Raw genomic sequence first — 14,673 nt, forward strand, 5'->3', positions numbered from 1 at the left:
CATTTGTAACAAACAGCTTCATGTCTGCCAACTGTTTTTATTTTCTCCTGCCTATCCTATACCAGCACTGACCAACAGAGGGAGGTTGTGAGCAGGGACAGACCATTTAAGGCCACCAGAGGGCAGTATTTGTCTTAGCCCTTATGTTAATGGTAATGCAAGGGCTCTCACACTTTTATTAATACATTTCCATTACCTTTTTGTCAGTTATAATTACTAGATGAGAATTTATCTTGGTATATTTGAGGATTATTATTATTATTAATAACAATTTTTTTAAAAATTACATTTTTAATTAAATTTTAATTGACATCTTTATTTGGAGCCAATTAATTGTTTTCAATGAGAATAACGAAAAACTCATACTTGTATTTACTAACTGACGATACTTTACATTCTTTTTAAATGACTTTAGAGGCCTGGAAATATCAGAGAATTATAAAATTGAGATGTCCATTGTCCAGGCCTCAAAAGTCATTTTAAAAATCGTCAGTTTCTATAGTAAATACAGGTACGAGTTTTCCTGTTATTCTGTAACAATTAACAATGCATTTTCTATAAACTTGGGAACGCTTTATTGCAAATCACAGAAGAATGAACCAAAACAGTCTGTTTTATACACTGAATTAGGAATTATGTATTGCAGTATTCTACATAATATCTTTACTGTAAATAAATTTAAGCCCTCATCCATCCAGGTGTAATTATGTAAAGGTGTCAATTTTCTATAGAATTTTATTGCTAGCCAATTAATTACTTTCAAGCTGAGAATATCTAGAAAAAATCATACAGTATCTTTATTCACTATAGAAATTGCCATTATTTTAATGGCTTTGGACGCCCGGAAATCTCAATTTTCTACGACCATGGAAACGCTTTACTTCAAATCGCAGAAAAAATGGCCCAAAACAGTCTGTTTTATACATTGAATTATGACTGCTATATTATGCATGTTCTTTACTGTAAACAGAATTAAACCCTCATCCATCCAGATGTAATTATGCAGAAGTGTCATGGATGAATTCAAATGAACGTCCAGAAATAGATATGTGCCCTAGTAATAGTGAATAATAGTCTTTATGCATATGATAAAATGATGCCTATGTGGAAGTGGTATGGTAAGAGACATTATAAACAAAATTAGAATCACTTCCTGAGATGAGCTGAATCCTCACAGCTACAGACCTAGTTTCAAATCGCTCCCTTGTGGCTAAAGGCTAACGTATTTTAGGACATTGTGCGTTGTATCTAGGGAAAGGCACCACTATCAGTCTTTGAACAGTGTTGCTTGGTAAAGAGAAGCACGTGCAAGTCAGTCTCCCTCACATGCGGACAACAGGCCCATGCTACCACAAAGCTGAGGAATTCGGACAGAAGCTGATTACCAGTCATTTCCAAGTAATTCAAGATGGCAGCAACAGTACACGGAGTCTCAGAAGAGATTTTCAAAAAAAATGTTACGCCCCAAATGCAAGTGTAAATCAGCATGGCACCAACGAAAAACGTAAGACTAACAGAGACATATCAGAATCAGAATGAGCTTTGTGATGTATGATATGATGTAACAGCTCAAGCATGACATCAAACGCAAATCTAGAGATATTTCTAGATTACAAATTGTGCGTAGTAACAGTACTGTTTTCTTAAGAGAACCATTTTTATGTCATTAAATTTTTTCCTTACACAAGCTTTCACATACTGTGTCATTCTGATTGGACTGCGTGAAGTGGCAAATCCTAAGGCAAACCGCAAAAGTAAAATCGGTGAAGACGATGAGATTAAAGCTTTGGGCTCAGTGTGTTTAAGTGGATATCTAGGTCAGTCGGGCAAATTTTGTACACGGCTGGGTATTCCCTCTTCAAGCACAGCTCAGGGAGGAGGGGTAACGCTGAAGATGAACCGGAGATGATATGACAGATTGGGGGCAGTGGAGTTTCTCTTGTTGGAGCTGGTTTCTCTAGGCTATTGAATATTTAGATGTGGAGGAGGGATCTGTACATCACCACAGAGAGTGTGGCATGGATTTACAAATGCATCATTCATTGCACTAGAAAAGATGCTTTACTTTGCATCCTATATCTACCAAAAACAAGACTTTTTGGTGAATCTAACAAAAATTTGTCCCAAGACCAAAAGAAAAAAATATGAAAATATATTTTGAAGAAAAAAAATGAGTCATTTTAGGATATTTTTGTATTATTGTATATTTATACATTTTTTTGTATTATGATATTATCACATAGTACACTTAGATCGGGAGGAGGCATCTGTCCCTAGTCAGAGATAGTGTGGTATGCATTTACAAATGTATCTGGGAAATATGGTATATTTGACATACACAAGTTTTCGAGTGAATCTCACAAAAATATGTCCGGATCATCATAAAATCAAAAGAAAAAAAAATGAGTCCTGTAAGAATTTTCTGTTATGATATTATTGCTGTTGACAATTTTTTGACAAATTCTCATCAAAAGTCCCGGGCACGTTTGGTGCGATTCATCCTTCTACTTGGGTAGCTTGTGTGTCATCCGGTTATTTTAGTAAGTATTAATATTCATGTAATCAGTTGACAGAGTATATATGGAATACATGTCCAAAGCAGGACTATTTGAAATATGTAAATAATGGATGCTTGCAATAACATGAAGCTCATTGGAATGCCTTAAAGCCACGTAACTTTATAAGAATCAAGTATTTCATTGTGTAAATTAGGTATGATGAACTGCTTTTTCTATTAGAAAGCTGATGTGATCCAAAAAACACAGAGAAGAAAAAAGTACAGCACTCTCCAAACTAATATTAATATTAATGGCTCAGACTATTGATTGATTATTTGTTTGCGTCTTGGTTGTAAATGTTTTTGATAAAAGCCGTTCTAGTCTCCCTGTCTGTTCTGTCCTCGGCTGTACAAGATTGACACTTCTACCCAAATTTATATACAAGTAAAACTACATTTTACCACAGGTTTCTTACAATTAGTTGGTATACTGGTTTTCTGCATCTCATATATGTATACAGCTTGGCTATGTTGTTACTTAGATGTATATCGCTTATTCTACAAACGAAAGGCATTACAAGTTCAAGTACAGTATATCTCTATTTACAAAAGCTCAAAGGTAGCTGGCCGTGTTAGAGTCTTTGAGTGACCATTTGGTTCTATTATATGTACAGTCCAGTTCTGGAGGGCGGGACTTATCACTAATTTTAAAACAGTCCTCCAATGAGAGTTTACTCATTCATTAATAACAGAACTCTTCTGGCCAACCAGTGCAGAGAGAAACAAATGCAAACCACTCTTTTGATCTTGGTCTAAATAAAAATGTGGCCAAAAAGGACAAGTTAATAGTAATTCTGAGGTAAAAATAATAATAAAAAGAGGAATTTATCTTTTTTCAACCTTCTTTTTATCATAGCATGAAATTTTCCCTGGAATTGTCTTTTATCCCTCGTATTTTTTTTTTCACAGAGAGGGCAGGAAATGATGAGAAGAACGGAATGGAATGGGAAAATCACCTGAGCCAGACTCGACTCACATCATCCGCAACCAGGCTCAACACGTCAAACCACTAGGCCACAGCTCAGCTGCATTTCTAGAACTCTCAAAGGCTCAAAAAATCAATTCAGAAACGAAATAGCACTCCTGAACCTTCCTGGAATGAGCATCTAGCCCTCACCAGCGCACCACGGGCCTGCTGTTGCTGCTACATGGTCCCGGGGTTCTCACCAGAGTTGGTGGAGGAAGCGGCAGCATTGCTCGCGTTGTTTGAAAAGATCTTCTCTGTGGGGGTCACGGCAGGGCTTCCCACCCCAGAGGAGCTGGAGCTGCTGGAGCGGTGCTGCGTGGGCGGGGGTCGCATGGGTCTCATAGGTGGAGGTCTGAGCTGGGCTCCGGCCAATCTGGCGGACAGTGCCGGTTTAAAGGTGGTCATCATCTCCATAGTGGAGCTGCTGCTGCGTCTCAGGGCCGCGTCCGGGTCTCGGATCATGATGGTGTGTAAGGGGCTCGCTGGCTCTGAGCTCACAGGGTTCTTAAGCGGTTCTAACGTATCCAGAACAACGTCGGGAGCTTGTTTGATTGTGTTTTGGCGTTCCAATTCACGGAGCTCATGAAGTGCGGTGTTCATTGTCTTCTCAATATCCTGTAACAAAAAATATTGTTGACTTTTTACACAGTTTTTTGTTTTAGATTTTGACTTTTGATAAAAATATTCTTTAAAAATATGGACTAAGCTTAGATATTTTTCTTTCTTTTTTTTTAAGTGGCATTGAATTGTACTTAATAAAGACAACATTTGATATTAAACCAAATGTTCAAGCATTTTATTCACAACCTAGTGTAGGTTTTATGTAAACAGTATGCTTTAATAATTTTTTTTTAACAACAATTTTGGCAAAATATCAACTAAATTTCAATATTTTTCATTTCAGTCTAAAATAGCATTGAATTGTAGTCAAACAAAAATAATATTTGAAATTAAACTAAAAGCATTTTAATCATAATCCGTTTGAATGATACCAATAAAATTAAAATGCCAATAAATTTAATTTGACGAAAACAACATTTAAAAATAGATTAAATGTTCATGCATTTTTTTCATAATATCATTTAAGTTTTTTGTCAACAAATAATTTATCATTATCACAATGAAGATTTTTCTTGTTGTTATGAAACCCCATTTTTTGTTTAGTTTTGATGATGAGATAAACTGAACAAATGTTATATATTCATGAAAAATGCTGTTTTTTTTAGTCATTATGCTGAAAATAACTCTCGGTACTTCATTAACTGGACTCATTTGTCTTGAGTATTGCTAATATAACAAGGTTAAGCATTAGGGATGTGTTTAAACCCTCCAGCACCACTAATAATGATGATGTGAGAAAATGATCGATAACTTCAATTTGTCGGTTTCTGCACAGAGATTATTTACGGAGCTATATGGCCTTAGAAATCTCTCATTTTTCCTGGAAATTCATCTTACTTTCTTCGGAAGCGGTCTAGTATATCACAGAGGCAGATTATGTTTGATATACACACAGTGTCGCTGCCGTCCTGATAAGACTATAAACTCCCTGCTTTCCCAGTCTCTTTCAAGACTGTCCTCTGTCTCGCAGCTGAGCATGCCATAAAAATTTAATGTTCAGAAGATAAAAGGCTCATGAAGACACATGCTCACACACACACACACACACACACACAAAAGTACCTTGCAAGGTCTTATTACTGAGCAGATGTCATCAATAACCCCACACACCGCCCTAAACACATTTACACACATTTCCCAAACTGCACATCAAGCAGTAACGTTAATGAGATCATGCAGGCTGCGCTTATAATGCATTATCAATATACAAAACAACACATTTCTGTCCAGCAATATCAATCATACCTCCATTTTGATGTCTGTATTCACATAAGCCATTTTCTTTTCATTAGGTGAGTGTAGACACAAAGGGGCCATTTCAAAAGATCATTAACTGTTCCGTGTGTCACAGACTTCATTATTTAACAGTGCGCAAATGAAACACATGGATCAGTGGCAGCCTATCCCGTTCATGCTGCTATCTGCTTTAGTGCCAGCTCTTTGTTTCTGCTGGACTAAATCTTGCCAGCTTCTTCAGCCTCACAGAATTCTAGGCTAATTGAAAGGCTCAAGAGAAAAACCAAAACGCTTTCATGACTACAACTTAAAAGACATTTTGAATCCTTCTGAGCTTTGATTTATAAGGGTACAAAATATAAGAAGATTTATAGTACACTTACCAAGAATATTTGAATGTTTGATCTCAGCAATAGCAAACTGTTTAAAATAATTATATATCTAAATCACAGTGATTTAATCAGATTACGATCATTAATCAAAATATATTTTACGGCTTTTTATAATAATTAGTGGTGCTTGCTTACTATTTTTCTGCCCAAAACTTTGCGGTGTAAGCCTTGACTTGTATGATGGCTCAAGTAGTGCAATTGAGGAGAGGTGCTATTACTTTTGTATCAGTTTTTTCTCTCAGTTTAGTTTTCATAATGTTTTCACATAATTAAAAAAAAAGAAAAGTTACTTGTTTTTAAATACCTTAATTGTATCTACAATTTATCTACTATTTTTTCATTTGAAACTTATTAAATAAATAAATAAAAATGGTACTTATTGGATAATTTTATTATACAATGACGTTCATACATTTTCAAAAATACAGTAAAAATTTAATATTGTGAAATATTATTACAATTTAAAATAACTTTTTTCTATACAAATATATATTGAAAATGTCATTATTCCTATGATGTAAAAGCTGAATTGTCAGCAGTCATTTCTCCAGGTTACAGTGTGCATTTCTAATATAATATATTTCTAATAAACATTTCCAATTAATATCAGTGTTGAAAACGGTTGAAGCATCTAGTTCGGTAGTTGAAAACTATTAGTAGTTCCCAAAAATATGAAGCAGCACAACTGTTTTCAACATTGATAATAAGAAGAAATGTTTCTTGAGCAGCAAATCAGCATATCAGAATGATTTCTGAAGGATCATGTGGCACTGAAGACTGGAGTAATGATGCTTAAAATTCAGCTTTGCCATTTCAGGAATAAATTAGATATATTCAGATAGAAAAATGTATTTTAAATTGTAATAATATTTCACAATATTACTATTTTTACTGTACTTTGATCAAATAAATACAGTCTCGGTGAATATAACAGACTTCTTTCAAAAATATAAAAAAAATCTTTATGGTTTCAAACTTTTGACCTCCAGTGTACACACACACACACACACACACACACACACCTCTGCTAAAGCCTCAGCCTCCAAGGACTTGTGGTCTCCTAGGCTGCTGTGTCTTGTTGCTCCTGGCAAAGGCCTGAGCGGGTGACCCTCAGGATAGACCTTTCTCTCAGGGTAGTTAATGCTGCCTGCACTGCCAAAGGTTCCCAAACGTCTCTTCTCAGGACTCTCTATGTGGCCTCTACTGACCGCCACCTTGTGGGGGCTGCTGGCGTAGGCGGTGGCCCGCGGCGGTGTGTCTCGGGGAGGACTGTGAGAGTCGGTGCCACTGCGGCGCCGAGGAATGGCAGACCCATCCGAACGCAACCTAACCCTGCATAAACACACAACGAGATGGTAAAAATCTTAAATGCAGTCCGTCAATGCTGTTTTTGATTCAAAGCAGACTGCAAATAGAGTCAAAAAAGTTTTGTTAATTATTTGTGCCACAAACAAGATGAATACATAAACAAGCTGCGAGGAGAAACAGGACAAGATTAAACACTTTAATTCAGATCCTTATTTTTTTCCTGAGGATGAAAATATGTGGAATAACTACAAGCAGAATTCTGCATAATCAGCCACTGACCGGCCCATGACCCCGCCGAAGTTGTAATCAGGCGAAGGTTCACACGGGGACTGCAGATCGTTTTTGGATGAGGCTTTATCGTCCAGTAAAGGTCCACTGCTGGCCTCGCTGTCAGCCTTCTGACTCAGACTATCAGAGAACGCATCATCCCTAAAGAGATAGAGACAAAAATCCTTCCGGTTACTCTGATGGTCTGTGAAGGATTCCAAGTGGTGCAATTTGATTGGCTGATTTAAACAAAAAATAGACCAAAATAATTAAAAACTATTATTTAAAAGAATAATAAAAACACTTAATTAACAGAGAGAACAGAAATAGGCAAAATTGTGGATTATTTTTAAGTTATTTCAAAATGGTAGGTAATTGTTTTGAGGCATTTGGTGGTGTGTCTTTAATTAAAACACTAGTTTGTCTTACAGTAAAAACAGTAATATTGTGAAATATATTACAATTTAGAATAACTGTAATTTACAATTTAATGAAATTTATTTAAAATAAAAATAAATTAAAATTTAATGAAAAAGTGTTTGGTAATCTGAAGTTGAAAAAAAAAGTCTCAGAAAAAGTCTACAGCCCAAATGTTTCATTATGCAATCTTTCAGCAATTCATTTTTCTGAGTGCCTTTTGAACACACTAAATGGACTGAAGGACATGCTTGTTGGACCCTTAATTTCAAAACCATTGCCATTAAGAGGAAGCTGATCCTCTCTAACAGCTTTCTTCTGGTATGGTCTTCCACTAGATGTTTGAACATGGATTCAGAAATTTGCTCCTATTCAAACATGCAGTTTGGGGTTGAATTTACAGCACAGATAGCTACTGTGATACAAGATTTTGGTCATTCTGCCCATCCTCTTTTCATTTTAGCAACCTCAATTTTCCTTATTTGCTGCTGTCAAATTTTGCAATGTTAGGAACGGAGCTTGGACCGACCCTTTTAATAATCTCATTCATCAAACTGACACCGGTTAGACCATACAAAGAGATAATGAGCATGTCATCATTTTAGTAATTACTGAAACAGCGGTAGGACAGTTAATATCAGCTGATGACATAAATATGATCAACTCAAGGATGTTGCAATTAACTTTTTTCACTTTCATGTCATCTCAAGACCTCATGAAGCAGTAACAGAGGAGCAGAAAGCCCCTGAACACTTGATAGGCTTACTTTCAACTCACTTTAACCTCAGTGAAGTACGTCATGTCCCATTGCACCCAACAAGCTTTGACATAAATGCATGCCTAGCACATTACGGCACAACTAATGCTTGGTGCTTCAGAAACACAATTAGACTCTTATAGTGTAAGAAAGGTTCCCTGCCAAAGACATAAGGGCATTCTTTAACTACCACTCAGTGCTGTTAAATTTTAATTAAAGTCTAAAGTGTTAATGGCGGGAACTATTTGATTCTCACTTGAGCTATTAAGGTATGAACTCAGGCCAGATGGCCTGGTTGATTAGTCATATATTACCCAAAGGGCAACACTTTCACAAGGCAACATGTATTGAACTGTCCTGTAACTAGTTTCAGGGATATAAAAATAAACATATTTTGAAAAAAACAATGCAATTTTTAATTTAGATACTTACAAGTCTTGTACTACTATATACTGGTGAGGTATGAGTCCGTCAACCCCGTTGTGTCGGCCCTCCCACCAGTCCTCAGATGCACGATGATACAGCAAAAGGGATGCACCTTTTTTGAAGGACAGCTCTCGAGGAGTCCGACCCATGTAATCAAACTTTGCAATAGCTTCGATCTGCTCAACCTCTGTGTATGAGAGAGAGAGAGAGAGAGAGAGAGAGAGCAACAGGGAAAGTAGCACTCATTAACATGTTTGCACAGAGAATTATGTGAACAATTTTTCAGAGAGCTTCAAAGCACTGCAACAGACTCAAAATCTGTCATGCTCCCTGCTGGTTCTCAGCAAAAACACACACACTCACACCGTGTCTTGGCCAGGCGCGATATGACAAGTTTCCAGCGACAAGCAATTTGTCTGTCCAAACAAAGCGCAAAACTGCTGCATGACATGGAACGTATTAGAAGTTTTACATATACAGTTATGTGAGGTAAGATTTTGAAGCAATTATATTTCATAGTGGGTGAACTGGACTGCAGAAATAGAAACCATTTTATACACAGATTTTATACACAAAAAGTACTGCAAAGTCCATTGATTGTCTTAATTCTCTGAAAACAATAAAGCAAAGCAAGAACAAAACAAAAAAACAATGCAAAATGCCATTTTACTACACAAAAGTCCATAGATGAATTGTCACAATTCACAAAAAACAAAACCAAAGCAAGCCAAACAAAAACAAAACAAAAGCAAGCAAAACAAATGCAAAGCACATTAAAAAAAAATTTGTTTTGAAGGAAGCGCATCAAAACAAAACAGCAAAAACCAAAACTTAGTCACTGAACAAAACGAAAAGCAAGCAAAACAAACACTAAGCACATAAAAATAAAATAAAACAACAAAAAACAACTTAGTTTTGAATGAAGCACATCAAAACAAAACAGCAAAAAACAAAACTTAGTCATTGGACAAAAAGGAACATGGATCTCCGCAATGCAATATTTCAGACTTGCTTCTATATTGAAGAAACACACTGCATTCAGTATGATCAAGTGTACTTACACCGTTCATTTATTTTTAGGGCAGAATGACAGATGTGACTGATCAGTCAGCAACAACAAAAAATACTGTTCAACAACATAGCTTAGAAAAACAGGCTTGTGCACAACAAAAGCTTGAATGCGCATTTATTTGTCAAATAGGTTCTGTATTCAGTATCATACAGACTCACATTTATCACAAAAGGTCTCAAACATCAGGATATGATCTCATCTTTTACCCCATCAGGACCACAAAGAAACAGGCACATTTCTAATACAGATGGGCTGCTAAAAATGCACAGTGGACTTTATCTAAATCCGATCAAATCTGCCACCCAGCTTCCATTTAACGTGACCACTGCCATCGCATGACCACAAATCAGTTCACGCTTCACCCCCCCAGACGCTGCCAGGGGCAAACAGACAGTGGGGTCATTCAGGGTTAAGGAGATATACAGAGCAAATCAGTGCCTGGCAGGAAATCTCCAAGTCGACTAGAAGAAACCAATCAGTTTCATTAGGGTCTCCACCCAGGGGTGAAATTAAATACAGGCATGGCACAGAAGTGGAAGGAAAGAGGAAGAATGGAAATGGAGAGAGGGAGAAAATCAGCCTTTGCAATTCTGTATTCGTCTGATTGTTTCCATTATGACTGCACCTGATTGGCTGGATTGAAGGCTCAAAATCTGATTGCGATTTCTCAGCATGCGCCGGGGGTAATAGGGGAAGTTGCAATAGCGCTGTTTTGGAGCTAAAGCATGTGACTTCAAACAGTCCTGAAGTCATGCATAAGGCAGGCTGTGGCTGATGAGCTCCTGAGGGAAGGCTGATTCCAGATCAGAGCACCAGACAGATCAAAACAGAATGTCAGTGAGGATCACAAACATAAGCACACACAGATTTACCCAATAACATACTGTTTAAAGCAGTTTATAGAGCTACCTCTAAAAACATGATTACTTTGAATGTTTTATGTTACGGCTCAACAACAAAAAATGACCAATAAAATGAATTTTGACTATTTTGGAATGGAATACTACCATACTGCTTTTTGGTTAGCCTACACTTAATAGCCTACAGCTTAATACGTATAAACAAGTTATGCATTATGTAATATGTGGCATTGTTGTCGCATGACCTTATTAAAGTCCACTCACAGTTACAGTCACAAATTCTGTCATAATTTACTCACCCTCATATCTTTCTAAACCTGTATGCATTTCTTCATTCTGCACTGCAAAAAAATTTTCTGCAGAATGTTTGGGTTCCCATTGACTTCCTTTGTATGGACAAAAAATATAATGGAAGTTAAGAGGAACTGAAACGATTTGTTTACCAACATTCTTCAAAATATCTTATTTCATATTCCACGGATGAAAGCATGTCATATAGTTTGGGAATGAAATGAGGGTGAGTAAATTATGACAAATTATTTTTGGGTGAACTATCCCTTTAATTTTGTCACATGGACTCACATGCATGCTTAATTTCATGAGTGGCATGGAATTATGTATATATTATTATGTATATACAGTATATATAAATATATGTTATCTACTACACATTTTAGTAGCATGTTTAGAACTTATATACAGCACATATTACATACAGCAGAAATATTAAAATTATAGCAGTATGCATTTCCAATCATTATACATAATCTCCACAATAAATAACGTTTTTCTCTCTCTTTTTGTCTTTGTAAAGGTCTGAAATTATAGCCTCTCTGCTGCCCCCACCAGCTTTGGAGCACCATTGACATTTATGTGACGTTATCACAGGCTGACTAAGTGCAACATAATGTTGTCTGGAAAATGTCAGGCCTAGAGAAATTATCCTGAAGTATGCATTTACAATGCAAGACAAGGCTGGTCATACAAACTCAACATGGTGGCCATCACGAGGGGGCAACCTGCTGAATGAACAGCCTTTTAAAATCCACCTCATTCAATGCTCCTGTGAATGTGTGAGACTTCCGATTCTATAGGTAAAATAGCTAGAAGAATAAGAAAATGTGGTAAATGGTGCTACAAACCAGTGTGTTTATGATTAGGATGATAGAGTATAATAAATTGAAATAATAAGATAACAAAAACCAGTTTGCAATATCAAATAGCATAAAAGGCTTTTTAATACATCTAAAATGAATGTAAGTAGCTAACACAAGAAACATCGAACATTCAAGCTAAAAACTGTAGCAGCCGCTCTTAATTTAAAAATAAGGAATAGCTTGCTACAGAAGGTCTGAATGTTTACCATTTTAAAGATTTGCAAAAAGTACTGCAGCATTCATTTCGAGTAAATTTTAAATGGAAAAATAACGAGTGCACCTTTCAACAGAAAAAACAACTATATTCTATTTTAGTGTTAAAAAGGATCCACTCTTAACCCATTAGTTTAGAGCAGAACCATTTTAGTGAAACTGAAAAGAAAAAAAAACTTCTTGAATGAGCAGTGAGCTGTATGCGAGAGATGGTATCAGTGATGTGGCTGGTGTTTGGGGTTAGCGAGCGAGAGCAGCTCCATCAATCAGTAAATGAAGGGAGCAAGCACAGGAAGCCCCGTGAGACCTGGTTACTCACCCTGAACAAAGAGCATGTAAGAGAGAGGGAGAGAAGAAAACAAAGTGATAAAAGGCAAAGGAGGAGGCAATTAAGCAGAGAAAACCAAGGGCTGGAAGAGAGAGATGAAGCGCAAAGATTGCTGAAACTGGGCCGAAAGAGATATTTCCGTCTGTGTCTTCATTTAATATAGCAATGGAAACATCGCTAGACTATCATTTACATGTGAGAAATGAAGAGGGTGAAGGGGGAGAGAGGAAGGGAGTGAAGAAAAAGCAGAGAGAACGACATTTTCAAGACCTGGAACCTCATATAACAGCTTATGAATCTGTACTGCCAGGTTTCAATTTGAGATCATCTTTCTTATCTCCTCACACTGCTGAAAAGGCACTACTCTGATTGGCTGAGCTAAATGTCAATTATAACATCCACCAAACACAACCTGGTGTGTATGAAGCATTTCTTTCAATTGTTTATATAAAAAATATATACAAATCTTCTTAAAGAACTAAATACAGTTCACCTAAATTATTACAAACTTATATACACATAATTTTTATTTTTTAAATATGAATTGTTTTCAGACAATATATCATATATTAAGTTTATTTTCTTACCCCACTAGTATTTTTTTAAATGCTAAAAAATACAAGAAATTATTCGCCACTGGGGTAAGAACAATAAACTTATTGTAATTATTGTAATATCTAACACATTTTGCTTTTCATTTAAATGCATTTTGCTTTAAAGATGGTTAGATATTTTCTGGAAAACACAACAAATACTGAAAGATTTTTTGCAGCACAGTCAAAGTCTCACATTGGCTGTGGTTGTATGAATAATATTTTTTTGTGGAAACTGTTTAGATCAAACTGAATATGACCCAGATGTTTCAATGCCAGCTTTGACATCTGATGTCAATTATGTGGTTGACATCCATGTGCACACACACATATACACACACACACAAGCCAGAAAGGTCAGCCAGAGCACAACACAGCAATGCTAATCAACACATCATCTTCAAAATACACAAGGCAAAGCAATTTTTCTGTTTTTTAAGAAGCAATATGTGGTCATTTTGATTCCTTTCAACCCCAAAGACTAGCATAAACATCTGATTGTATTTCTATTGGTTAAGTAAACGAAAAACCTCAAATGCTGATTTTTGCTTCTGGTTATTTGTGGTCTACTTTACAATACAATACAGAGCATGCAAAAAGCACTGAATTAATGCATAAATGCCTGTACCATCATCGCTCGTGTGTGGTTCGGTGCAGTTGTCCACTTCATCAATGGTGCCTGGTTCACTGTGAGGACTGTCACTGTGAATATGCACACATAAACAAACACAAAGAGGCAGAGATGTTTAAAAGCACAGTAAACACAATAACTGTACACATGATAATGCCAGCATTGGAAAAAACATGGCAATTATAGTTCTGCAATACCACGCAAACAGTAATCAATCCAGTATTAGAGACTCATGAAACAGCAAACTTTGTGGATTAAAAGTCATCAAGTTGTGGAGTCATTAGGCTTGATGTAAGAGTAAAATCAGAGTAACAAACAGCATTATGAGGCTTATTGCTTTTAAAACAGCATGTTCAATAAATACACTATCATTCAGAAGTCTGAGGTCAGTAAGTTTTTTTTAAAGAGAATAATACTTTTATTTAGCAAGGATGCATTGATTCTATTTTCATCTTAAATAAATACCGTTCTTTTGAATTTTCTATTTGTCAAAGAATCCTAAAAAGTATCATAGTTTCAACAATATTAAGCAGAAAATGGTGTTCAGCATGGATAATAATAGTGTTTCTTGAGCACCAAATCAGCATATTAGAATGATTTCTGAAGGATCATGTGACACAGAAGACTGGAGAAATGGCTGCTGAAAATTCAGCTTTGCCATCACATGAATAAATAACATTTTTAAAATATATAAAAAGACAGAAAGCAGTTATTTTAAACTATAACAATATTTCACAATGTTTTTGATCAAATAAATGCAGCATTGGCAAGCATAATGTAATTCATCAGATTAATCTAATTAATCAGAATCTAATTAAAAAAAAAATAATAAATAAATTATATATATATATATATATATATATAAACATTT

The 14,673-nt window shown here is 35.9% G+C and overlaps 1 protein-coding gene across 3 annotated transcripts in view; it reads right to left on the reverse strand.

The window, feature by feature from the left end:
- Positions 1 to 3,454: 3,454 nt before the first annotated feature.
- Positions 3,455 to 14,673, reverse strand: part of LOC107673571 (SLIT-ROBO Rho GTPase-activating protein 3-like) — an 85,693-nt gene continuing 74,474 nt past the window's right edge. For all 3 annotated transcript variants that reach the window (XM_016467199.1, XM_016467200.1, XM_016467198.1), the window contains 5 exons: positions 13,800 to 13,873; positions 8,955 to 9,135; positions 7,361 to 7,510; positions 6,796 to 7,105; positions 3,455 to 4,139 (listed from right to left, as the gene is read on the reverse strand). In XM_016467199.1, coding sequence (XP_016322685.1) covers positions 3,702 to 4,139; positions 6,796 to 7,105; positions 7,361 to 7,510; positions 8,955 to 9,135; positions 13,800 to 13,873 — 1,153 coding nt within the window. In that variant the 3' untranslated portion in view covers positions 3,455 to 3,701. The remainder of the gene's footprint in view (positions 4,140 to 6,795; positions 7,106 to 7,360; positions 7,511 to 8,954; positions 9,136 to 13,799; positions 13,874 to 14,673) is intronic.

Source organism: Sinocyclocheilus anshuiensis, unplaced genomic scaffold (assembly GCF_001515605.1).
Source record: "Sinocyclocheilus anshuiensis isolate Anshui unplaced genomic scaffold, SAMN03320099.WGS_v1.1 scaffold44, whole genome shotgun sequence".
Taxonomy (NCBI): Eukaryota; Metazoa; Chordata; class Actinopteri; order Cypriniformes; family Cyprinidae; genus Sinocyclocheilus; species Sinocyclocheilus anshuiensis.